This window comes from Panthera uncia (genome assembly GCF_023721935.1).
Source record: "Panthera uncia isolate 11264 chromosome B3 unlocalized genomic scaffold, Puncia_PCG_1.0 HiC_scaffold_1, whole genome shotgun sequence".
Classification (NCBI taxonomy): Eukaryota; Metazoa; Chordata; class Mammalia; order Carnivora; family Felidae; genus Panthera; species Panthera uncia.
In genome coordinates, this window is record NW_026057582.1 from 131,554,565 (window position 1) to 131,582,505 (window position 27,941).

General features: G+C 39.7%; 1 protein-coding gene across 7 annotated transcripts in view; it reads right to left on the minus strand.

Annotated features, from left to right (window-relative positions):
- Positions 1 to 27,941, minus strand: part of CHD2 (chromodomain helicase DNA binding protein 2) — a 124,173-nt gene that overhangs the window by 42,492 nt on the left and 53,740 nt on the right. For all 7 annotated transcript variants that reach the window (XM_049614060.1, XM_049614058.1, XM_049614056.1 and 4 more), the window contains 8 exons: positions 18,524 to 18,712; positions 12,488 to 12,650; positions 11,557 to 11,709; positions 9,317 to 9,388; positions 5,264 to 5,413; positions 4,286 to 4,434; positions 3,188 to 3,284; positions 2,666 to 2,758 (listed from right to left, as the gene is read on the minus strand). In XM_049614060.1, coding sequence (XP_049470017.1) covers positions 2,666 to 2,758; positions 3,188 to 3,284; positions 4,286 to 4,434; positions 5,264 to 5,413; positions 9,317 to 9,388; positions 11,557 to 11,709; positions 12,488 to 12,650; positions 18,524 to 18,712 — 1,066 coding nt within the window. The remainder of the gene's footprint in view (positions 1 to 2,665; positions 2,759 to 3,187; positions 3,285 to 4,285; positions 4,435 to 5,263; positions 5,414 to 9,316; positions 9,389 to 11,556; positions 11,710 to 12,487; positions 12,651 to 18,523; positions 18,713 to 27,941) is intronic.

The window sequence follows — 27,941 nt, forward strand, 5'->3', positions numbered from 1 at the left end:
CGAAGTATAGAAACTAAAGGTATGCAATGATTTCATACACTCAAAAGTGCACGTTACTCTTAGAAATGAAAACGAGAATACAAAACACAAAAAATTCAAACAAACCTGGAAGAATGTTCCATTTGTGACATATCAAATATTTATTATCTGGCATCGATTTGTACATATGTACACATACATATACGCGTATGTATACATATTATGTATATGTATATACGTACACCAGAACAAAAATCATCTAAGTGTACGCATTTCAAAGACTCAGACTGTGGCTACACACAGACACATCCTACAGCTCTGGTCAGCCTCTGAGCAGTGGTGGGCAAGCCCCAGACACAGGCTTCACATCCTTTTTACACCTTCCCATCTAGTCTTTAAGGCTAAAATTAAGTACAAAAGAGTGTTGGAGGTTCCATTCCTCAAAGTCACTTAGAACTGACAGTGAAGCCAGAAGTTTATGACTTTTGGCCACAATTAATTCTAACTTCCACCACAAGATACTGTGGTCTTCAGGATAAGATTTTTATAATTCCAAGGCAAAAACAAGAGGTATAATTTCTTAGACTGAAAATTTAACATTTTTGTTTTATAAAATCATTTGACCAATCTCTTAAATTAAGTACTGTCTGTAATTACTTTAGATCTGACTTTTAAAACAGCTAGATAAAAATAACATAAATGATATAAATATATATGTCAGTGTGAAGTGGTTAAAGCACGAAGTGGTTAAAGGCCACACGCTACAGGCCAGACCCCCTGCCTAGGATGTAATCATAACTCTAATATGTGTCACCTTAGGAAATCTACTTAGCCCCTCTGTGCCTAAGATGCCTTATCTATAAAACGAAGAAAATAATATCTATTTCATCCTAGGGTTGTAAAAGGGCTTGAAGTATCCAAACATCAATTACTATTACTTAAGAAAATAGTAATCTTAAGTTATCTCAAAAAAAGCTTACTATCTTATCCAACATATTAAATTAGGATAAAAAAGGATTTGTGGGAAAAACAAAGTCAATTCAGTTCAAACACTCCAGAAATAAAAAAGCCCCTCTAGGGTAGACAGACTCTTACTGCTAATCAAATCACTTGATCAGGTACTGAAATGTAACAGCCAAAAAGGCTTTAGAAAGGCAAGGGTCACCAGTAATATGCTGACCACTTCTGATTAACCTGTTAATATGCAGAAATTGTTATACCTAAATAATCACATAATATTTTGACCAAATCATCATCATGAAGATTACTTTTTAAAAGAGAGTAGTATTCATAGAAGTGGGAGTCCAGTACAAACAGTAATAATTCACCTTGAGCCTCAAACACACTTACTCTGATCCTTTGGTTTATTCAATTCCTTCTGTGTTCTTCCTCTGAGACAACTTCTACCTGTGGCCAAACTTGGACCTCGTCACATACTAGTGCTCCCTTCCCAACACTTCACCCATCTCTCTCACAATCCTAAAGGTTGTACTGCATTTAACCATCACTGGAACCTTCAGATGTCCCCTGCTTCTCTAACCTGTATGGAAGCAGCCCATAGCCAATCCTTTCAACCATGTTCTCACTCGAATTCAGGAAACTTTTGCCACGTGGACAATCCTCAGTATCGCAAGCCAATCTCCCACCTTGGGACCACCAAATGAACCAATCCCTCTGGCCTCAAGTACCACTGGAGGAAGTCATATGACCCTGCTGACTGGCTCCAACTTGAAGTCCTATCTTCTAAATTCAGCTCACTCCTCCCTTCAGTTCCTCCGGCAACTCTTGGCCCCACCTATGGCTGTCTCAAATCATTTCTACTTTATTCACTTACTGGTAATTAGAGTCACCAAGGAAGGAATCCCACATCTTCTCTCCCCTCCTAGACCCTGAAGCGTACCTTCCTTTTTCTTTTGAAGGCCAACTCCACCACCATGTTTTTGATTATATCCCTTCTACTCTCTTCTAAGGCAATGTGTTATCAAATTTTCCTTCTTTCCTTAGAACCTCCAATATCTCCCTATTCTCAAGCTCTTTCCTCAACCTAAAGACATAACATCTTTCAAAACCCTTGCCTTCCTTGACTCTTCTATCCTCATAAATCACCTTCACTACACTCTTTATAAGCTTTTAAATTAAGTCTATACTCAATGCTGCCACCTCCTTCCTATTCATCTGGTGCCCAGCTTCTGCACTTAGATCTGACCTCATTTAATTTTGTTGTATCAGACACCACTCCATATTGCTCTTAAGAAAAAAAAAAAAGCCACCAAGTCATCAAGAGCTTTCTGTCACCTTCTGTTTCATACCTTTGACCTCTTTTGTCATCTGATTCTATTAATGTCTCTCCACAACCCCTTCCACACTTTCCAGAGCTCCACACTATCTGCTTCTCCACATATCTCATTGACACATATTCTGAGCCCCTTCACCAACTTTACTCTATCCACTGACTCTGACTGGGCAGGACACACCACGTAAGCGACTACCTCCACACAGAAGACTATCTGTAGTCTACACTCACAATAACTATCTATACACACACCTGGAACTCGGGAGAAGAAAGGTAAGAGTCAACTGAGGTAAATTAAACGTAGAGCACCTTGCACACAGGAAGTACTCACAGATAATTAGTAGTAGTTAATAAATCAATGCTGAGGATTTCCTCCCACAATAATTTTCATACCTTAAACTGTGACAGAAGCTCATCTGTCGCACTTGTTGACACTTCATTCTCTCTAGTTTCAGCCAAGCGTAAAATTTCATCTATGTCCATTTCCTAAAGGAACACCAACAATACAATATGGTAAATGGGCAACAGTTATCAGCATGAACTGCAGATGTTTGGTGCAAATAAACCAAATCTCCTTTCTGATACTTCATTTACCTTTACAGTACTCAAGCTTATTCCTTTACCTCTAATGTCTCAAACGATTATTTATACAAATGACAAGGTGAACTTAGGAAATTACAGGAAATAAAATTGGAATGAAAAAGAGCAAAGACAGAATCCTCAAATGCTTTTCTCATTCTTTCCTATTCTATTTAGTAAGAGCTTTGAGCTCTATTAAAAATAAAAAAGAAACTATACCCTTCAAGTAATTACTATTCTTTATAAACACCTCTCACAGTCTCAAAATCTGCTTCCAGAAAAATTTAGACTCCCACGGATGCTTGTCAAAAATGTTTTTTCCTCATTGTTAATTACCTGAGGCTCTGACTCCTCCCCTTCAAGTTCTTTGAAGAGATCCTCTGCTCCAAATTTCAAAATAGCTGTCAGCTCTTCTTTATTAAAAGGATTTGAGCTGTGGAAGTAAAATGTAGTTGTAATCTCTCAGGAATGTCAAATAACCTCTATGGAATTCTACTATAAAATAGCTACCCTTCAAAAAGGAGTCAAATTACTGGTAAATTCTGCCCCAAGAAAAATGATCTCTCAAAGATTTCATTTTTGTTAATCCCCAGGATAAGTCTGTGTTGGTAAAGCTAACCTAGCAGCAGACTAAGAAATGAATTATTTTCCTGACGGCTCATCCATTACAGGGTTAAGAAACATAATTAGCAACATGAAAGAAGAGAATTCTTTTTTCTCTTTGTCCTTTGACTCAGAAAGTTATCGTTTACCAAGAATTTTCAACCTCTCATCTTTGGTCCAAAATAAAAGAACCAAGCTTTTTCCATTTAGGTTCCTCTTGAATGGAAAATGACCTGAAAATATTCTTTTTAGGGAAGGGCTCATTTGACTTCTACTTGTGACAGAGGCTGCAGGGAGGCCTCAGAAGACACTCAGCAATTTGGTCAAAACGTAAACTCAATCAGAGAAATAATTGTGCTCCTAAATAAAACCAACTGAAACTTGACTATCTTCCTTCTAGACCTTTCTGTTTTTAGTAGGAAAAGTAACAATCTCCACACAAACATTTTTCACCAATAGTAAACAGCGGCCAACCCCATCTGGCAGATTCTCACTACTGAAATGTTTAAGGCGACTTCGCGCTGAGATGAAAGTATGATGGAGGGGCATGTGGCTGCCACTGCTGCTGCGTCAAATGTCATATGTGGAGACAAAACCAAAAGGCAAGCAGAGGGGCAAGAAAGAGGGAGAGCACATGAGCAGAGGGTTGAGAGGCAAAAAAAGAAATTAAAAAAATGAAAATGACATCTTGTGGTCTTGGATTGGCCTTTTCTAGGTAATTAATGAATTAACACCAGTTGTAGAGAATCCTATTAGAAGGATGAATTCTATCAACTGTTGATGTAAAATCAGTTTGGCTCTGACCACCTCCTCTGTCTTTCTGGCACTTACTTGGACCTTCCTGAGTTGTTTTCTAGAACTGTCCGGCCAGTGGTATCCATGCGCTGAATCACCAGATGGTCCAATACCATCTTCTTTTTGGCCCGTTCAATGATCTCCTCCTCCACAGTCCCCTTTGTAACCAACCGGTAAATATTTACCTGTACAAAGAGAAAGGTTATGTTTATACCAGATCTCACACACACACACACACACACACACACACACACACACACACACACAAAAGTTACCTCTATCTAAAACCAAGAAGAGAAATAAAAAAAGACTTACTCTCTCCTACCAGAAATGACTATAAGCCATCCATCCAAACAGGTGGCTTGAGTAGATGCAATATTTTTACCGTAACCAGTTACAATCTTAAATAAAACTGCCTCTAAAGAACTATTATTATAGCCTATTCTAATGATAAAAATCTTGCTAAGAATAATCAGTTTCACTGATGAAAAGCTTCACCAAAACTGAACCTCTGGCCGAATATGAAACTTAGGCGTTACCCGATACTAGAGCAGATTTTGAGATTCACATGGAATCTCAAAGCAAAAAACAAAAAAACAAAAAAAGCAAGCATGCATTTTTCCAACATAGCTCAGAGCGAACACTGTCATGTATAATAAAAATAGGCCATTTTAAACAATGTTAGATTATTTAACAACTTACCCACATTAAAATAGAGAAAAATTTCAGTTCTAAATCTATTCATCAAATCTCTTTCCTGGGGTAAACCTGAAAGTCATTGGTGATGTACTTCTCAAACACCAAAAGAGAACAGTTTCCTAAGAAGTTCATCTTAGCCCCAAAACACCTTAGACGCCTTCTCTGTACTAATTAACAAGCAGGCATCTACATTTAAGGAAATGAAAGCAAACCAGGAAAAAAGCATTTTACAAACATCCTGGAAGGGCTAAATAACACCCCCCCCCCACTCTTCCGCCTCCCCCAAACCACATCCAGATGTCTCTCTCCACTGACCTGCTTCTTCTGACCAATTCTGTGGGCTCGGGCTTGTGCCTGCAAGTCGTTCTGGGGGTTCCAGTCAGAGTCAAAGATGACGACCGTGTCTGCCGAAGCCAGATTGATTCCCAGGCCACCAGCCCTTGTCGAGAGCAGGAAACAGAAGTCCTGTACACAATGCAATATACTACTTTATGCAGTGGCCTTCTCAGAAACAGTTTCACAGTCCAATAAGCCCTTACACCTGGAAACCCCTGCAGGTGTGAAGAAAAGTGAGATATGATGGACAAACTTTATGGAGGCTACAAGAATGTCAGGGACTTGATGGTAGAGTGAATTTTCGTTTCATTAAGCTGAAAGAGTCAGTGCAGTACACTAAGGAGTAAAGTCGATTCTAATAAGGCAACCAGAACCAAAGAATTAGTGTTTTCTCCCGGCTAAAACTAGTGTTACAAGCAGTTAACAAAATCCAGAGAAACTTCATTATCAAGGGGATCATTCCAGCAAGTTGCCTAGACACTCATTTTCTGGGTAAAGGTGAACTATGCCTCATAAGGTAGTCGGTTAAGTGGGTGAGGAACACAGCGACACTGCACCAACAGATCACATGCACTGGGACCAGCAAGAAGCACAGGATCCCTGATCAGCACAGCACACGCACAAAAAAAACCGAGCTGAAAAAAAATGTGCGGAGCACAAAAAAGTGTGTGGCTGAAGAGTCACGTGCAGGAAAAGACCCAGGCTCTGACATTCTCGTTTTCACACCAATAATAGAGAATAAGCAGCCACGTATACCTGCCTGCACCTGAGCGCTCAGAAAATATGGGGCAGGAGGCAGAGAATAAATTATGTGAGTCAGAAGAAAAGAAAGCCAAACAGATTTCTATTTTTAGGGCATTTGATCATGTATGTCAAAGGCTGACACCTTTTTGGCACACAAGTGACACTCAAAAATTGGTAGTTCTGAGTTACATTTTGATAAATGAGTGTCTTTAATATACAAAGACACGATGAAAAGCTCTCCACAGTCTAATTAAGTCACCCTCATCAGCATTTGGCCATAAAAATTTTAAAAATAGAGATAGCGGTCTCAGAAGAACTTTAAACGATTCCAGTAAAGACTGATCAACAGCTGTGCTGAGGCACACACTTCATGATGCTTGGTACAAATACCAAGCGACACGCCACACTCTAATTTACAGAAGCCTACAGGTAAACAGTGGACACTTCAGAATGAGATACCTACACCAAATAAAACACGGGGTCTGAATTAATCATACAAACAATTTTCTCTATCAAAGATAATATGAATTATAAGATGTTATTTGTGTCTACTATCAAACTGAAGAGAGAAACTCAATGAAATTCAATGCTGCTAAGGGTGACATAAAAATGGAAATACTCATGCACAAGGAGTATGAATATAAACAGTTTTGGGAAATATAGCAAAGTATACCAAAAACCTTTTTTAAATGCTCATACGCTCTTGACTACACATCCAAAGACAACAAAGTATGTGATCAGGTTTAATCATTAGGTTAAATAAAGGCACGAGCATGAGAAAATACTAGAAATTAATGTTTTTAATCTTTAATGACATGGGAAAATGCTCACAGAATTTTAAATGAAAAGTGACAACTATATGCAAAAGGATCCAATTAGGTAAACATACAGAGAAATAAACAGTTACATCCATTATGAATGGAAACACACCCCAATGATGTGAGCAGCCAGTTGTCTCAGGAATGGGGGTTTTGTACGATTTTTCTTCTTCGTACTCTTCACTATCTCCTAAATTTCTAAATGTGCATCGCATATTTCCCCCCAATGTTAAAGTATTTTTCTTAATAAAAAAGGCTCAGATGTGCAAAAACAAAAAAACAAAAAATGGTAGAAAACCTGTATCTTATATACAGCCACGGGGTGAAGAATTGAGATTTAAAAAAAAAAAAAAAAAAAAAAGGCGGCAACTTTAGCTTTTCTCTGAGAGAGGATAATATGAAACATTCAAAATATTTTTAATGTTTATTTATTTATTTTGAGAATGTGCAAGCAGGGGAGGGGCAGAGAGAGAGGGAGAGAGAATCCCAAGCAGGCACCGCGTTGTAAGTACACAGCCCGATGCAGTTTCCATCTCATGAATAATGAGATCATGACCTGAGCCGAAATCAAGAGTCAGATGCTTAACCAACTGAGCCACACAGGCACCCCTCATATTATTTTGTAAACTAAGAGTAGGGAACACAAAACCAATTTCAATAAATACTAAATAATAAAAATAGCTAGCATTTACTGAGTACTAGTTATGTGTCAGGCAAGGAGCCTAGTGATTGCTATGTGTGGATTACTGCATTTAATCCACTAACATTTTAGGCTAAAGAAGCCAAAATACTTTTTGTCTAACTAGGACTACGATGTGCAGTTCTAGAGGCAGAAGACATACCATTTTGGAGAAACAGACATAAACACTAAGAATTTAGCATTTAGCCCTTTAGAAAGCAGAACATTGTTAACTAAAATTTAAATGGAAAAAAAAAAGACGTAAGAGAACTTTTTATAACTTTAAACGTTATGTTTCATTTTTTGTTCTTGGTGATAGTTATATGGGTGTTTTCACTTTGTAAACATTCATCAAACTCTATACTTAAAATGTGCGTACTTTTGGGGCGCCTGGGTGGCTCAGTCGGTTAAGCGTCCGACTTCGACTCAGGTCATGATCTCGCGGTCCGTGAGTTCAGGCCCCACGTCGGGCTCTGGGCTGATGGCTCAGAGCCTGGAGCCTGTTTCGGATTCTGTGTCTCCCTCTCTCTCTGACCCCCCCCCGTTCATGCTCTGTCTCTGTCTCAAAAATAAATAAATGTTAAAAAAAAAAATTTTTTTTTTAAATGTGCATACTTTTGGGGCGCCTGGGTGGTGCAGTCGGTTAAGCGTCCGACTTCAGCCAGGTCACAATCTCGCGGTCCGTGAGTTCGAGCCCCGCGTCGGGCTCTGGGCTGATGGCTCGGAGCCTGGAGCCTGTTTCCGATTCTGTGTCTCCCTCTCTTTCTGCCCCTCCCCCGTTCATGCTCTGTCTCTCTCTGTCCCAAAAATAAAATAAAATAAAAAAAAAAATGTGCATACTTTTATTTTTGAGAGAGCGAGAGTGCACTGATAGCACGGAGCCCAATGCAGGTTCGAACTCAAGAACCATGAGATCGTGACCCAAGCTCGAGTCAGACGCTTAACAATCGAGGCACCCCAAAATGTGTGTACTTTTTTATATGCATGACACTTCAATTTAAGAAACTTGACTTGAAAAAAATCAAAAGAAAGCAGAATGTTCAGTCCGTTCTACCTATACAAAGTAGTGGCCCAGGCTTCAGAAGCGCTCATGATCTCTCTGAAACTCTAGCTCTACTTCTGGCTGTCTCTGCTGATGCCTTTACCCGCACACGGAGCTACAGTGTTTTCTCCACTAAACCTCTTCTCCCCAGCTTCTCTCAAATCCCACAGCATCTAACAGTTTGATATGCACAAACCACAATATTACTATGGTTTCTAACTTTTCCTAAAGCACCCCTTCTATATGTGCCTTAAAGCCAAAATACTTAAGAATGCAAATCTAAGGTGGACAACATAATTTAAGCCATCTCGTACCAGCAATCCAACAAATATGAGACCTGGCAAATGTATTTTTTAAGCCTCAGTCACCAAAAAAGTACATATCAGAACCTTCTGATGTAACACACATGTAAAATTAATCCTACAGGCCAGCCATCCCCAACCCTTGCCTTGCTGCTCTCCCAGGCCCAAAAATTTGCTATCTGGAAGTGACTACAGAACACTCAGTTGATATTAGAACTACTCTGTCAGTAATCCGGACCAGGGGAGATAAACAAGCATGCATATACTTTTCTGGAATAATAAACAAAATTACGAGGCATCCTTTATATTAGTGATTTCTCATTCCATTCTCAAAGCAGGAGAAATTTATAGCGAACTGTTTCTGAAATGAAATATATTAAGCCAGAAAGGCTTTCCCCTGGACACAGAACCCAAGCTGCCCAGATAACAAAGCCATGCATGGTATACCTCAGACCCATCTGCATTGAAGTGGTCCAGGGCCTGTTTTCGGATTTCTCCCTTGATGGAACCATCCAGACGCTGTAAAAATAAACCACAAGAAAATCATAAGGTAGAAAGATCAGCTACACTCTGAACAAAACACCAGACTTGCAACCTTTATCATTCCAACAACACCCACTTAGTAAAAATAACCGGAATGCACTGGCAACATGCTGTCAGGGGACTGTGCTTAAGCAGCACATCCTACTTGCCCAAGCTCTCCAGTTACAGACTCAAGGTCAGAAACTTCTGGATTCAAAGGGCTATCTAGGTTGATCCAAGGATCAGAATGGCTGCTGGGGCCTATACGGAGAAAGATGGCAATACTCAAGCTGTGCTCAGAAGCTGTGTTTGCTTCTACATCTATAGGTACTAAAGAGATCAGGACACTGTACCACTGGTCACCTAATAACTAGCTCATACAGAAAATGGTCCTTCTTAGCTAATGCGACTACAAGGTGCACAGTTATTAAGGGCTACACAAACCAAAAAATTTTGTCTGGAAACATTTTGCCATAACATTAAAAGTGTTTAAATTAAGTTGATCATATATCCCAGCTTTTCCAAAAATTACACTCTGAAATCACAGCAAAATGTTTAAGCAGCCAAAACGCATATTCAAGAGAGCCTCTGGCATTAACTAGTTCTTTTATTAGAGTATGTGTCAGTTCTAGATCCTAATGTCACCATAGAAAACCGTATGTCAAAAAAATACTTGAGAACTGTCACCTGTCATCTGTACACATAAAGCATTTCTTACTCTTTAAAATCATATTCACATGTCTTCCCCTCACAATCACCACTTGAGATGAACAAAGTATCTCATTTCACAGAAGGCAAAACTGACCCAAGAGATGATGTCAGGTGGCCAGTGATGGGCGAGTGGCCAGGGACATAATCCATGGAAGGACCTACACCTCCCCAGCTCAGAGCTCTGCTGACCAGACCCAGAGCCACAGAAACACACGTCAGATCACACCTGGCAACCCTCTTTCTCCTTTCTTACTTACCGACTCTGTTCAAAGCCTTAGCCCAAATATATGTTTAAATGGCAGGTTCAGAGCCTATATTTGAAATCAGAGAACCTAAATGCTCTCCTTTAAAATTCCCATCAATAGAAAACAGCAGACATGCCAGACCCAAGTGGACTGCAGTCTAACATTCCCTTCGGAGAATAGAAATGAATTTTTGTTCTACTTGATATCAAATGATGAGCTTGACCTGAAAGCTCGTCAGACACACTGAGAGATAACTGTCTTTATGCAGCGTGCTGATTTCTTAAATAATAACCACAGTATTAAACCATATTCTAAGACAGCTGCTAAAAGACCACACAAGATATTATGGATATGACAACACCTTTCAGGGCATTTTGAAAGACAATCTGTTAGTGAGTTTAAAGCTTGGCCTTCTTAAGAAACAGTCACTAACTCCAAGTTTCTTCAATACCAGTCTAATTACATAGGTTGGTTGGAGAGTCCATCCACTCAAAGTCAAAGAAAGAATATTTCCCAGACAATCTTAAACATCAAAGCACTTAAAGGTTATGCCAAAAGTCAAGATAAACAGCACACACGTCCATAAATGAATCGGAGAGAAGTTTCACAGTCTAATACCCAAAAAAATACTGTGCTGAGTAAACTCCTCTCCCTCTTATCTGGTTTTTCTCCTTACACTGTAGGAGATAACTGAGTGAAAACAAAACTCCACGGTAACAATCCCACAGAGAAGAGAGGGGCCACCTGCTTCAGGGCCCAGCAAACTTTTCACGTGCGCTGATCCTCTGAGTCCCAGCCTCACAGCCAGGGTCAGCTTCCTCTAGGATGAATACACAGAACTATCACCTCTCTCTTTCTTCCTAGGAACTGGACTTCTGTAATTAGGTCCACACTCCTTCCTCTCTACTATTACCCCAGACATGGGGCCATAAGAAACCATCTGACACATTTCTCTTGCCTGCTTTTCCTCTATTACTCACCTCTTTACTGCCCCCCCGGCCCGCCCCCAAAACAGAATGACCTCACATGACCATTTTCATTACAGGGTAGCTTAAAGGTATGGAAATAAACATAAAGACCCTCCTGGAACCTTAATTTCAATTTGTTTCCAGCTAGGAAACTTGTTTCCTAACTTTAGGATAATTTAACAAGCAAAGCACATAAGCCGGAGAGAGGCAGGCAGGGACTCCAATTTCTGAGCATCCTTACCTGGAAAGGATAGTGCTTGATAGTCAGGTACTCAGCCAGGATGTCCAACATTCGGACCATCTGGGAGAAGATAAGGACTCTATTCCCCCTTTCTCGAAGTCTTGTCAACAGTTTATCTAATAGAATCAGCTTCCCACTGCTCCTGATCAGGGACTGGAGATTAACAAGACATTCCAATCATCACACACCAACCCATATTTCAATTTGCCCTTAATCACAAAGAGTTCCTTTATTTTCAATTTTTGTTAACGTTTATTTATTTTTGAGAGACAGAGACAGAGAACAACCAAGGGAAGGGCAAACAAAGAGGGAGACACAGAATCTGAAGCAGGCTCCAGGCTCTGAGCTGTCAGCACAGAGCCCGATGTGGGACACGAACCCGTGAACCGTTAGCTCATTACCTGAGCCGAAGTCAGATACTTAACCAACTGAGCCACCCAGGCGCCCTGAAGAGTTCCTATTTTTAAAATCATCTTTAGGGGCACCTGGGTGGCTCAATCAGTTTAGTGTCCAACTCTTGATTTTGGGTCAGGACATGATCTCACTGTTCGTGGGATTGAGCTCCGAGCTGGACTCCACACTGACAGTGTAGAGCCGGCTTTCCATCCTCTCTGCCTCTCTCTCTCTCTGCCCTGCCCCTCTCGTACAAGTTTCGCTCTCTGTCTCTCTCAAAATAAATTTTAAACCCATCTTTAGGCTGAAACCCCATATAGTCTGGCTGACAAGTAATTCCTGAAATGCTCTTCACCTGGTTTATCTGCGACATTGTACTTTCCATACTTCTCCTATTTAACTTTCCTCATCTGTTTTTAAAGCTTCTTTTGATGCTCCATGAAGAGTCATCAAAGGAGAAAAGAAAAGACTTTGATAAAAAGCATCTATAGACACTGAAGTGCTTGAGGACTTCATTACAAACAAGGTGGCCACGCACCAGGAGAACCTCCTGCCCGTTCTCTCGCTCGCTGTCTTCTGGGGGTTTGATCAGGTAGCAATGGTTGCAGCATTTTTTCAATTCCATCACAATGTTCAGGAAACCAGACGTGCTGCCTCGTGTTCCCTTGGCAAGAGCCTTGTAATTCCTGGTCAGAATCCATCTGCAAATTAAAATAATGACCTTCAATTCAAAGAGAGAATCGGAGGCATCAGATTATAAGAGAGAGCAAAGTTACTGGAAAGATAAAGACCAAAAAGGCCTAGGACCGTTAAAAACCATGGAGGGATATTTCACTTTCCATCTCCTGCCGCCCAACCAGGACCGCTCACAGCTTGAGTCTGGTTCAGAGTGTTAACCACTGGGTAAACATGTTCTACTGGGCATTTCAACCTGACTGAACACAGGAATATTAAAAAGAAATAACAGTGAAATATATGTACATATACACACACATGTGAAACAAGGACTGTCACTGAAGCACTCTTTATCACAACATAAAAATGGAAATAAGTTGCCTAATAGTAGGAGATTAGTTAAATAAAGATTACCAAGAGACAGAAGCTATGTACCCATTTACAAACTGTTGTAGAAGGACATTTTATATGACAAAATGCTCATGGTAACTATCTTTTATATCTAAATTTTAAAAGAGAAAAGGAGAAATACATAGGTATTTATGTATATCCATATATAAGCTTTAACTATACACTATAAAACGTTAAAAGTGCTTTTTTTCTGAGTAATGAAACCTCTTTACACTTTTAACAATCCTACTTTTAGAAATCTATCTCAAAGTAGAGTGTTCAAGGATTTTCACTGTAGTACAGTTTGTAAGAGTAAGTATTTGAGGGTTGTCTGGGTGGCTCAGTTAGTTGGGCATCAGACTGCTAATTTCAGCTCAAGTCACGACCTCACGGTTGTGAGATCGAGCCCCATATGGGGCTTCGCACTGAGCGTGGAGCCTGCTTAATATTCTCTGCCTCCCTCTCCCTTTGCCCCTTCCCCCACTTGCCCTCCCTCTCAAAAATAATAGATTAAAAAAGAAAAAAAGAGTCAAGTATTTGAAACAATCCAAATGTCCTCCACGAGGGCTGGTTGAATAAACTATGCTACAAATCGACAATGGAATATTATGCAGTTGCAAAAAGAAGAGAGTATCTTTATAAACTACTATGGAGTGTTCTTCAGCACACATCATTGAGTGAAAAAAGGTACAGAACAATGTATACAGTATGCTGTTTATATAGGAGGAGGGAGACAGCAAAATGGTTAAAATGTATTTGGTTGCATTTTAAAAATTAGAAAATAAAGGAAAGAAAACCATTAAGAATTTTACTTGGTATCACCTAAGGGAAGAAAGGCCTAGAATGAAGGGGACAAGGATAGAAGCTAGATATATTTGAACATGCCAGCTTTTGTAGTTGTGCCCTTGGAACTCTACAAATATTGTAAATAGTTATGAAGAAAGATTAAGCAAAGTCATCTTTAAAAAGTAAAACTAAAATGAAATCAAATATTGTATCTAGGTAGGTAGAAGCATATCCACAAGACAAAGGATCTCAGGTGCTTTTAAGACTCTTATCCATTTCTAATAGAATATACCTTTAAATTTTATTTATTTTTGAGAGACAGAGAGAGAGAGAGAGCGAGCGAGCATGCACGGGTGGGGGAGGGGCAGAGACAGAGAGGGAGACACAGAATCTGAAGCAGGCTCCAGGCTCTGAGCTGTCAGCACAGAGCCCGATGTGGGACCTGAACTCACAAACCATGAGATCATGACCTGAGCCAAAGTGGGACACTCAACCAACTGAGCCACCCAAGTGCCCCTCCAGTGGAACACAAAATACAAACACAAAAACCCTTAACCTGTTTTTGTTATTCACAATGCTGACAATAATCCTTGCATTATAATTATTGTAAAGCTGTGTGTGTAGTATGAATTAGGTTGGTGCAGTTGAGAAGTCAAATTTTTGGTAGGGGTATTAAGACTATTAAGGTCAAATAAAATCTCTACGTTGCCCTGTTTAATTGAAAAAAAAAATCATGATGTATTTTTCTTCTGTTTAAAAACAAATTTTCTAATTCTGTCCACAGAAAAAGCCTGTGAGTGATGTCCAATGTAGCTGCAAATAACAGCTCTAGTAGCCAATTTGTGGTCTCCAAATTCCATTTTCCAACAAAATAGTATGCAGAGCATGCTGGATATATGGCTGACTCTAGTTCTGGGGCAGGAAACGTACAAGATGAACATGAACATTTTATTATTTCAGAAAGCAAAAAGCTATCAACTACTGCTAGGATTATGTCAAAAGGCCTCAGAACCAACTTGAATAAGCTCCTCCCAGCTAAAAATGGGAGTCATTCTAACCATGAGTGTAAAACAATACCTGTCACAGAATGAAGCACAAATTTGCTTATTGAGGAGTTCACAATCATACCAAAACAAATCTCATTGGTCAAAACCTCTGAAGAAATGGAGATAACCTATTGTTTCTTTTAAAAATGTCAAATATCCAACATGAATGGACCTCGAGCACACTGTGCTAAGTCAGACAGAGAAAGACAAGTACTATATATATAGTATCACTTATATGGGGAATCTAAAAAAGCCAAACTCATAAAAACACAAAGTAAAATAGTGATTACCTGGAAATGTGGGGATGGGACAGATGTTGTTTAAAAGTACAAACTGCAATGAGTAGTAAATGATCCCTAAAGATCTAATGCATGGCATAGTGAATACAGACAACAGTATCATATACTCATCCACTCTACTACGAGACTAGAACTTAATGACTCCAACCACTAAAAAGAAAGGATCATTAGGTAATGTGATACCGATGCTAACTACACTACAATGACAATATATTATAGTATGTAACTATATCAAAGTAACACGTTATACACCTTATATTTGTACTTTATATGTCAAACATGTTTCAATTTACTTATTTTTTAATGTTTATTTTTGAGAGAGAGAGTCAGAGAGCGAGCAGAGGGGGGACAGAGAGAGAGGGGGACACAGACTCTGAAGCAGGTTCTAGGCTCTGAGCTGTCAGCACAAAGCCTGACATGGGGCTTGAACTCACAAACCACGAGATCATGACCTGAGCAGAGGTCGGACATTTAACCAAATGAGCCACCCAGGCACCCCAAACATATTTCAATTTAAAAAATTATATTTTGTTGGGGTGCCTGGGTGGCTCAGTCGGTTGAGCATCCAACTCTTGATTTCAGCTTGAAATCCCCAGGATCATGGGATCAAGCCTGGTGTCCAGCTCTGCACTGAGCATGGTGCCTACTTGGGACTGACTCACACTCTCTCTCTCTCTCTCTCTCTCTCTCTCTCTCCCTCCCTCCCTCCCTCCCTCCCTCCCTCCCTCCCTCCTTCCCTCCCCCTTTGACCCTTCCCCACTTGTGCTCTAAAATAAAAAACACTTTTTTAAAAATTAGTGTTTTTTAAATGTCAAAAATCAAAAAGAATTATGCATTTACTTATTCTGTTTCTCCTATATGAACTGTTCCTCAGTTGAAACAGGGAAGTTTCTTTTTGTAGAAGTGTTCCAGCTAATAAACAAAGGAGTACTAAAATTTGAATAGCACCACTTTGTAATCCCTAATGAAGTAATGGATCTAGGCAATGCTTACCAAATACTTGCTAATATCACAAGAAGACAATCTCCTATGAAAGAATGTACCTTTGCATTCTATGAAATACTCATACTGAATCTGAGTCTAATCAAACATCTACACTTATCTGGAAATGAGAAGGGATCAAATAAAAATATTAAATGATGCCACGGAGCTAGAATCAGAAAAATCCAGGCTGTGAAAAATATCTAGAGAACACAGACTCAGTTTCTTCTCAAAAAATTTACAAGGACGGGATAAACGGGTTCAAATAAACTGAAGAGACATGCCAACCAGTCATAATGTATGGAGCTTACTTACATCCCATTGCAAACAAGCCATCTGTGTGCATGTGTGTATGTGCCTGTGTACATTATGTATATGACAACCAGGGAAATGTTAACACTAAGTATTATAAAAATAAGGAATTATTGATATTTTAAGTATAATAATAGTATTGAAGTTATGTTTTTATTGAGGTATGATTGACATGTAACACTGCATTAGCTTCAGGTGTACAACATGATTTGATACTTGTATATACTGCAAAATGATCACCACGGTAAGTCTAACATCTATCACCCTACACAGTTAGAAAAACCTTTTTCCTCGGTGGTGGGGACTTTTAGGATCTATTCTCTTAACAAGTTTCAAATATACAATATGGTATTATTAATCATAACTGCCATGCTGCATGTTCCATCCTCATGACTTACTTATTTTATAACCAGATGTTTGTTTATATGTTTTGACCCCCCCCTTCACCCATTCCTCTCACCCCCCATCTCACCCCCTCCCCCGGCAACCACTGTTCTGTTCTCTGTATCTGTAAGTTTGGTTTTGTTGTTGCTGTTGTTTTGTCTCACTTTAGTCCTTATCTTTTAGGTACCTACAGAAACATTTGATAAGTACCTGAACCATGTTTCAAACAATCTAGGGGTGGAAATGGGGGTGCAAATGAAGATACAGGTGAACTGAGGCTGGCTATGAGTGGGTAACTGAAACTGGGTTGACTCTGGGTACATGACTACCTCCTATTCTATTTCGGTACATAGCAGAGATTTCCCAGAATAAAAAGATTTTTAAAAGTCAAGGTAGTATGAGGCAAAAGGGTCAGATAGTAATTTTTGACCACTAAAATCCTGTGGTTTTTTTGGTTTCATTAAAAACAAGCAGGGACTGGGTGCCTCGGTCAGTTAAGTGTCCAACTTTGGCTCAGGACATGATCTCATGGTCTGTAAGTTTGAGCTCCACGTCAGGCTCTGTGCTAATAGCTCAGAGCCTGGAGCCTGCTTCAGATTCTGTTACCCGCCCCCACCACACACACACACACACACACACACACACACACACACACACACCTCTCTCTGTCAAAAATAAAAATATTTTTGGGGCACCTGGGTGGCTCAGTCGGTTAAGCGTCTGACTTTGGCTCAGGTTATGATCTCACGTTTCATGGGTTCAAGCCCCACGTTGGGCTCTGTGCTGACAGCTCAGAGCCTGAAGCCTGCTTCAGATTCTGTGTCTCCCCTCTCTGCCCCTCCCCTGCTCATGCGCGCGCTCTCTGTCTCAAAAATAAATAAACATTAAAAACATTTTTTTAATAAATTAAAAAAAAATAAAAAAATTTTTTAAGTTTTGAATTAAAAAAAAAAAAAAGCAAGGCATATTATTAGAGAGATTACCAAACTTTTAACCTTAGACTATAATTTTCACGGTATGTAGTTATAATTACTCCAGATTTAACTTGAAATAATCAAAACTAAAGCCCATGACGAGCATATTATATACTACCCCCTGTCCCAAATCCAGCATTTTGCCTTAAACTCATCATAACCTAAACCAAGTCCATAACCTGGCCAGGCCACTTGGGGTGCCAGAAAGGAGAGCATCTTCCCCCATCAGCACAGAGGGGAACACTTTTCCTTCTAAACCCGCACAGCCCCCTGCATCTGCCTCAGTTAGTAAACAAACGTGTTTTCGCCACTTGTCTCTACTCTGTCTTCCCTACTGAGCAACACTTCTGGCAGGAACATGTTCCACCCATCTTCGTACTCCCAGTGTTTAGCACAATGCCTGCCACTTTGTAGAATCTTAGTAACTGACTGAATTGAGTAGCAGAGAAGAAATACATGACTGAGTGAAATATACCTGTTTATTGGAAGGGGATTAGCATTAAAATTTAACATATACTTCGGACTACCCACATAATGAAAAGTGCTGTGCAAATTCTCACCCAAAGAAAAAAGCAAGAATAAAACTTCCTCTTTCTAACCATGAGTATACTGCTTCTTAAATCTGTGTTGAGGCATCACTGAAAAAAGCAGTCTGTCAACTGTCTATCTTATGGCTTCTCTGTACTGATGTTAATACCACTGAGGCTTGACCCGGCCCACAGCTTACTTGTAATACTGCTTCTGCAGAGCAGACATCTCCACCCTGAGGATCTGTTCCACTTTGGCAGGAAGGGATTTTTCTACATCCTTTTTGACCCTACGGAGAAGGAAGGGTTCCAACACCTTATGGAGACTCTGATAGCCGTTTTCCCTTCCTTTCCCATGGTCCTCTTCAAAATCTTCCCAGAATTCAAACCTGGAAATAAAACAGGACAGTGTTCATTACAGAAGCAACCGAGAAGAAAAAGCAGCAGTTTTTCAAGCTAAAATTTCAATTAACTAAATGGAAAAAATAATCTGTAAACAAACAACAAACAAAATAAGACTCTTCCCTATAAGGAAAGATAAATTTTATCAGTCACTAGCTCAGGAATACAAGAGAGGGGAAAACAGTAAGGAAAGAGAAAACCACTGAATCAATCCAATGAGTCTACAGAGAAAACCCACTGAATCAATCCAATGAGTCTACACTGGATAACACTGGGTTTCCAATTCTTAGACTGGATCTAGAGTTCACAGGACACTTCTGTATAACATGCAATGAGTAAGTATACATAAGTTATTGTTATGAAATGTTCTTCAGAAAAACTAATAAGCTATCTTTTAATAAGCTGCAATTTCTTAGGAAACAAATTCAAAGGTAAGAGAATTAGTGGCAATATTACAGCTGTCACCACTCAAAGGTAAAGTCAGTTACATAATTTCCATCAATAATCTTCACTGTTCATAGATTAAAAAATCAGTGGATTTATGATGACAGTAACCAAACTATAGCCCCCAAATAAGAACAGTAACACAAGTGACACCAATTTAATAGTATTAGAACTTGAAGACACAAATTTTATTAACAATAAATTCTAAAACTTAGGGGCGTCTGGGTGGCTCAGTCAGTTACATGCCCAACTTTGGCTCTGGTCATGATCTTGCAGTTTGTGAGTTTGAGTCCCACATGGGGCTGTCTGCTCTCAGCTCAGAGCCTGCTTTGGATCCTCTGTCCCCCTCTCTCTCTGCCCCTCTCCCACTCTATCTCTCAAAAATAAATGTTAAAAAAAATTTTTAATGAATTAAAAAACTTGTCACCATAATAATTCTGCCTCAACTCTATAGAGGAAAGTTCCTTGCATTTCAACATCTTTTAACTTTTTTTCAATGTTCATTTATTTTTGAGAGACAGAGCATGAACAGGGGAGGGGCAGAGAGAGAGACAGGGAGACACAGAAGCTGAAGCAGGCTCCAGGCTCTGAGCTGTCAACACAGAGCCTGATGCAGGGCTCGAACCCATGAACCGTGAGATCGTGACCTGAGCCAAAGCCGGACGCTCAACTGACTGAGCCACCCAGGTGCCCCCTTGCATTTCAATCTTAATTCAATTATCTTTGATTACTAACGGGCCTGTGGCAGAAGTCCAGAATAGGACACGGTGAACAGATTTCTTTCAAAAACAAACCCCAAAAATGAAGGAAATTTATTTCATGAGGATTGAAAGAAGTACACGGTTTTGCCACTAGAAAGCCAATGATGCACTTGGAGGAGCTAGCAGGGTTCTGTGTGCAAACTAAAGCTCAGTAGGGGAGAGCATGCCATCGACCAAGCCTAGCACTCAGTTGATCGCTGCTGCGTGGTCTGCCCTCTGATACCAGGCAGCCCTCCTCTGTTGAGGCCAGTCATGTTCCGGAATAAATAGCTCAACATTTCCTAGAGCTCTGTAAGACTCCAAAGCAACTACTCTCTGCTAAAATGGAAAGTCAGAGAGAAAATGCCAGCACCGCTAGTGTGCACTGGCATCAAGAGAGCCTGCTGCCATTTCTGAACTGATAAACGGCCACGCATTTCACCAGGCACTGCGAGGTGGGTCAACACCTGCCTCGGTAACACCTAGGAATGAACAAAACAGCCATCTTCAGGAAGTTCAGGCAAAAAGATCTTTTGGGGTAGAAATCTAAACACATCACTAGAGCTTATAGCCTGATAAACCTAAGTTGTATTTTGTCACACTTCTATGAAAATACTCCAGGAACAAAAATAAATGAGGAATTAAAACTAGGAAGAAGACTAAAATGAACAAGGCCAACTGAACTATCTCAATGCTAGGGATGGCACGTCACACACAAAATGTATGAAGCAACTGGACATCAGGAACTATCACCATATCAAGCTATTTTCTGAAGAGCTGGGAGACAAATTTAAGAGAACATTTCAATTTACTTAACGTTCATTATCATTAATTAAAACTATACTAGTCTAAAAACTTAAATATAAACCTTATTTATAAGTTACTTCCCCTACTGTGCTAGACAACAAATATTTTCACCTACTTAGTGTATTCTTACTAAAAAGCATTAAGAATCCCTTTATGTATACACTGAATGGTTTATGAATGGCCTATGGTTGCTTTCCCTCTGAACAGCAGAGATGAGTAGCTGTAACAGACCATAATGCCTATAAGCTGGAAATGTTTCTTATCAGGTCCCTTTAAGAAAAAGTTTGCTGTTCTCTAAAGCAGAATACTGTCAACTTAAAATACCACATACATAAAAGGTATAGGCTTATAGCAGTAAGTAACTTAACAATAACACCATGCACAGCCTAGAGGTTATTTTAGATATATCCCTATTATCAACTTGTGTACATAACATATGACTCTCACAAAAGTAGGAACAATTTGGATTGCTTAAATATTCCAGACTTTGGGATTTTAGAAAAATAGAAGTTCACTCTACTAAGGAATAACAAAGAAGAAAATTAAAAGAATGAAAACAGTATGCTAGAATTCATGTGATAAATATGCAAACAAATTCAGACTGGCCTAGACAGCAGAGGCAGAAGCAGAAGCAAAAACAAAACAAAAAACAAATCTTATACCAAGAGGTTACATCTCTGAAATCTGCTCTACTGAGTTATTTTGTGGAGTGGGTATGCAGTACATTTTGCAAGTGATTATACACTCAATTCTTGGGGCTTGCTTTATCTTTTTGTATTTTTAATACCAAGCACCACGCTTTGCAGAACAGTATTTATAAAGTAAATGACTGGTACATATTTTTTTTTTTTTAATTTTTTTTTTTCAACGTTTTTTATTTATTTTTGGGACAGAGAGAGACAGAGCATGAACGGGGGAGGGGCAGAGAGAGAGGGAGACACAGAATCGGAAACAGGCTCCAGACTCCGGGCCATCAGCCCAGAGCCCGACGCGGGGCTCGAACTCACGGACCGCGAGATCGTGACCTGGCTGAAGTCGGACGCTTAACCGACTGCGCCACCCAGGCGCCCCGACTGGTACATATTTTAATAAGGGTAGTGATCAAATTGCTAAAAAGAGTAGTAGTCTGGTCAGAGCCACCATGCAGGAAAACTGACTGGACAGACCATGTGCTAAGAAAACAGATTACAGTTGGTTAGAAAAAGAACTAACTTCTGGATTTAAAAAACAGTAATAGACCAGCGAAGGAAACAATCAGCAAAACTAAAAGGCAACTGACAGAATGGGAGAAGACATTTGCAAATAATATATCAGATAAAGGGTTAGTACCCAAAATCTATAAAGAACTTATCAAACTCAACACCCAAAAATCAAATACTCCAGTGAAGAAATGGGCAAAAGACATGAATGGACACTTCTCTAAAGAAGACACCCAGGGGCACCTGGATGGCTCAGTTGATTAAATATCTGACTTCGGCTCAGGTCATAATCTTCCAATTCATGGGTTTGAGCCTCGCATCGGGCTCTTCCCTCTGTCTTTGCCCCTCCTCCACTCATGCTCTGTCTCTCTCTCCATCTCTCAAAAATGAATAAACGTTAAAAAAAAAAAAAAGAAGACATCCAGATGGCTAACAGACACATGAAAAGATGCTCAACATCACTCATCATCAGGGAAATACAAATTAAAACCACAATGAGATACCACCTCACACCTATCACAACAGCTAAAATTAACAACTCAAGAAACAGCAGATGTTGGCGAGGATGCAGAGAAAGAAGAAACCTTTTTCACTGCTGGTGGGAATGTACTGGTGCAGCCACTGGAAAACAGTATGGAGGTTCCTCAAAAAACTAAAAATTGAACTACCCTACGATCCAGCAATTGCACTACTAGGTATTTATCCAAGGGATATAGGTGTGTTGTTTCAAAGGGGTACATGCACCCCAATGTTTATAGCAGCACAAGCAACAATAGACAAAATATGGAGAGAGCCCAAATAACCATCAACGGATGAATGAATAAAGAAGATGTGATATACACACACAATGGAATATTACCCAGCAATCAAAAAGAATGAAATCTTGCCATTTGCAACTACATGGCTCGAACTAGAGGGTATTATGCTAAGCAAAATTAGTCAAAGAAAGACAAGTATCATATGGCTTCACTCATATGAGGAATTTAGGATACAAAACAGATGAACATAAGGGAAGGGAAGCAAAAATAATATAAAAACAAGGAGGGGGACAATATAAGAGACTCTCAAATATAGAGAACAAATGGTTGCTGGAGGGTAGTGGGAGGAGGGATAGGCTAAATGGGAAAGGGGCATTAAGGAAGACACTTGTTCGGATGAGCAGTGGGTGTTATACACAGGGAATTAATCACTAGAATCTACTCCTGAAACCGTTGCACTATATGCTAACTTGGATGTAAATTTAAAAATTAATTAATTAATTTAAAAAATTTAACACAGTAATAGCCTGTCACAGTTGAGGAGATGAAGGTACAAAAGTTATCTGACCAGGGGCACCTGGGTGGCTCAGGGACACCTGGGTGGCTCAGTCAGTTAAGTGTCTGACTTCGGCTCAGGTCATGATCTCATAGGCCCATGAGTTCAAACCCTGTGTTGGGCTCTGTGCTGACAGCTGAGAGCCTAGAGCCTGCTTCAGATTCTGTGCCTCCCTCTCTCTCTGCCCCTCCCCTGTTCGTGCTCTGTCTGTCTGTCTCTCTGAAAAACTAAATAAACATTTAAAAAAAAAAAAAAGTTATCTGACCAAATTTAATTCCGCTCTGTACAATAATTTTTCTTCGGTGGATCATTTCTTTGACAGGACCAAGTGGTTCTGTAGCACCATCTGGAATCGAAGGAACTACAGCTAAGGATGAGGAAAATACTGGATTTTAGTCCTCTGCATACCAAGCTCAGGCAGAAACAAAGGTAAATCTTAATTCCTTAACTAATGGAGTTGCATGAATCTTTGTGGAAAAACAATCTTTTAAAAAATGTTTGAGGAGCACCTGGGTGGCTCAGTCAGTTGACCGTCCTGACTTCAGTTCAGGTCATGATCTCATGGTTTATGAGTTCGAGTCCCGCATCAGGCTTGCTGCTGTCAGCACAGAGCTTGCTTCAGATCCTCTGTCCACCCCCTCTGCCTGTCCCTCCCCCATCCCACGCTTGCACTCTCTCTCTCCCTCTCAAAAATAAACACGTAAAAAAAATAAAAAATAAAAATATGTTTGAAAACAATGTTTTACAAAATTTTTTTAATGTTTATTCATTATTTTTGAGAGAGAGAGAGAGAGAGAGACAGACAAAGCACGAGCAGGGAAGGGGCAGAGAGAGAGGAAGAGACAGAATTTGAAGCAGGCCCCAGGCTCTGTCAACACAGAACCCAACACGGGGCTCAAACTCACAGACTGTGAGATCATGACCTGAGCTGAAGTCAGATGCTTACCCAATGGAGCCACCCAGGCACCCCGAAAACAATGCTTTAAAAACAAAGCTTTCGAAGAGAAAAAGTTCTCTTACACACACACAAAACTACATCTCTAACTCCAATCCATCATTCCAAAAGTAATTCAACTGGCCACAAAAGAACACTTTGGATGAACTATCAGAATAATCATGTCTACTAGGAACGCCACAGTTGCTAAATAGCAAAAAAGTAATTATGACCAATTAGGAACCAAAATCCCTACCATCCACTCCAGTAGTCAAGTACAAAAGGGCAAATCTAGCTAACCATTCATTGGTGGAAACTATGCACCACATTCTTTTTTCAGGGGACAAGCACAGATGTTGCATGGTGCCTCAAGACTCCTACTATGTAGAATAGTCTCATCTCATCTCATCTCAGTGGTGCTATGTAGGATGTACTACTTCTCTTAGAATTTGAAGACCAAAGGATATTTATTGACCTTAGTCATAGAAGACCTGAAACTGACCTCAGTCCATCCAACTTATTGAATGATAAGGGACACATTTTCATCATCTAAGTCAGCATTCTGAAGCAAACACTTCCAGTGTATCAAAAAGACCCAATATGAAAACTATAAAGTAATACACAGGAAAACACTCTATTTCAGAAAACAAAGGTTAATAATAAATAATTGACAATTTGACTATTTCTAAACTTTTCTACGTTATGTTTTACGGCACTTGTACCTTTGAAAAGCATGCTTTATAAAAACTCGGCCTTATGCTAATATGTGATGAACAGGGTCTCATTACAGAAGGTACAACAGACTGTTCAAGACGAGAAGAGGGCAACTGCCTCCATCCTCAGGCTACTATCGACTCACAGAGCTCTGAGGAAGGGACAGAGGACCCAGGTGAGAAGAAACAGGACAGGCAAGAGGACAACAAGGAGATGGGATAGGCAGGGTGCAGTGTGACAGGAAAAGAACCTCTAACATAGTGTTTCTCGACTGGTGGTGATGCCCAATGTCTCCCAATCCCTGGGGGACACTGGGAATGTCTGGAGACATTTTTGGTTGTTACCACTGAGAAAGAGGGCAGCTACTGACATGTGGTGGGGTAGTGGCGAGGGATGCTGCTCAATAACCTATAATGCAAAGGACATACCCCAGCAAAAAAGAATTATCCAGCCCAGAATGTTAATAGTGCTGAGACTCAGAAACTCTGCTCTGAGAGAAGGCAGAGAAAGGAGGGGTGCCGAGGGAGCTCCACTCCCAGAAGCACACCGTAGTGAGGGTGCCTGAAAAAAAGGGAAATAGTTTCAGCCTAATCTACTAACGCAGTAGTCAGGGCAGCATGGTTAGAGTGGTCAAGCTTCTCTACTCATCTTCTGAAGAGTCTTAAACTATCCTTGAAAAACAAAAGTCAAAAAAGGACAGCCACCAACAAATGAAAATAGAGAACTTGTTGCTAGTAGTCCTGCCTCACAAGAAATACTAAAGAAGTCCTGTAAGCTAAAAAGTGATTTTAACCCAGTGACAAACTCCACAGGGAGAAATAAATATAACTGGAAATGATAATATAAATGTGTAAATATGAAAGACTATATGTTTTTCTCTTATTACTTTAAAAGACAAACCTGGATAAAGCAATACTTTTATCACTGTCTTCTTGGGTTTACAACACAAGGAAGGAAATAAAAACGAAGCCATCCTGGAGAACAGTTGTTATATTTTACCAGAATTAAACTAATATTAATCTAAAGAAGACTGGGATGAGATGCATACTAAAAACCCTAACAACCAGTAAGAAAATAACTTTTTAAAAAAACCAGTTAACAGAAGGGTTAAAGTGGCACACTATAAAATACTTGTTGAGACAAAAAAGGCAGTAAAGGAGAAATAGAAAAGAGTAAGACATATTAGGGAGAAAAGTAAAATCGTAGACATAAATCCAACCATATCAATAATTACATTAAATGTGAATGAATTAAATTCTTCAAAAGGCAGAGACTCAATTAAAAAGGGAAGATCCAACTACATGTTGTCTACAAGAGACACATTTTTAAACTCATAAACAGCAATTGAAGTAAAAGGACAGAAACAGCATAACATGCAAACAGTTACCAAAAGACAGCTAAAGAGCTGTCACATCACACAAAATAGACTTAAGGAACAGGAAATATTACTAGAGATAAAGAGGGGCATTTCATGATAAAAAGATCAACACATCAGGAACAAAGAACAATTACAAGCATGCACAAACCTAACACCTGAACCCCTCAACATACACAAAGGAAAAAGTAACAGAACTGAAAGCAGATCACTCAACAACTACAGTTAAATATTAAAATATTTCACTGTCAATAACAAAACTAGCCATGATGTCAGGAAAGGTATGTAAGACTTGAATAAGACTATTTATTAACTAAGTTGACTTAATGGACATTTACAGAACTCCACCTTATGAAAGCAGAGTATTATTCAAGTACACAAAGAACATTCTCCAAAACAGAAAACATACTAAACCATATAAAAAAGTTTTTTTTAAGATTTATTCATTTTTTACAGAGACAGAGCATGAGTGGGGGAGGGGTAGAGAGAGAGAGGCAGACACAGTATCCGAAGCAGGCTCCAGGCTCCGAGCTGCCAACACAGAGCCCTACACGAGCTCGAACCCACGCACTGTGAGATCATGACCTGAGCCGAAGTCAGACGCTCAACCAACTGAGCCACCCAGGCACCCCAACATGCTAAACCATATATAAATAACAGTGAATTCATTTAAAACATGTTCTCTAAAACAAAATTCAATTACAAGTCATCTGGGAAAACCTAAATATTTCAAATTAACCAACACACTTTAAAAAACAAACAAACAAAAACCATGCAACAAAGAAAAAAACACAAAAGAAATTAGAAAATAGGTGAAACTGAATAAAAACTTGGGCAAGAGATTTAAGCAGACATTTCACCAAAGATCCACAAAGGGCTAATGAACACATGAAAAGATGTTCAACATTTTTAGTCATTAAAGAAACGCAAGTAAAATCCACACTGAGATACCACTACGCTCCCACCAGAATGACTAGACTGATGACATACCAAGTATTGGTGTTGGTATAGAGAACTGGTAGGAATGGCAGATGGAAAGTAAATACCTACTTTCCAAACAACCCAGCAATTTCACTAAGTATCCAACCAAGATAAATAAAAACAAATAAATAAAATAATAAATAAAAACAAATGTCCACACATAGACACAATAGCCCAAAACTGAAGCAACTCAAATGTCCATCAACTGGTGATACATGTAATGGAGTATTACTCCACTTTAAGAGAAAAAATAAATCTCTATGACACAGGTACATCTCAAAAATATTATGCCAAATGAAACAAGCCAAAACCAAAAGATTACTTATTAGGATTCCATTTATGTGACATTTCTAAAAAAGTTAAATCTAGAGATGAAAGCTGATTAGTGACTGCCTCAGACTAGACACAAAAGCAGATTTAACTACAGGCAAGAGGGAACTTTCTGGGTGAAGAAACTATTCTAGAACTAGATTATGGTGATGGTTGCACCAATCCACAAAGTTACTAAAAAAAACGAATTGTAGGGGCGCCTGGGTGGCGCAGTCGGTTAAGCGTCCGACTTCAGCCAGGTCACGATCTCGCGGTCCGTGAGTTCGAGCCCCGCGTCAGGCTCTGGGCTGATGGCTCGGAGCCTGGAGCCTGTTTCCGATTCTGTGTCTCCCTCTCTCTCTGCCCCTCCCCCGTTCATGCTCTGTCTCTCTCTGTCCC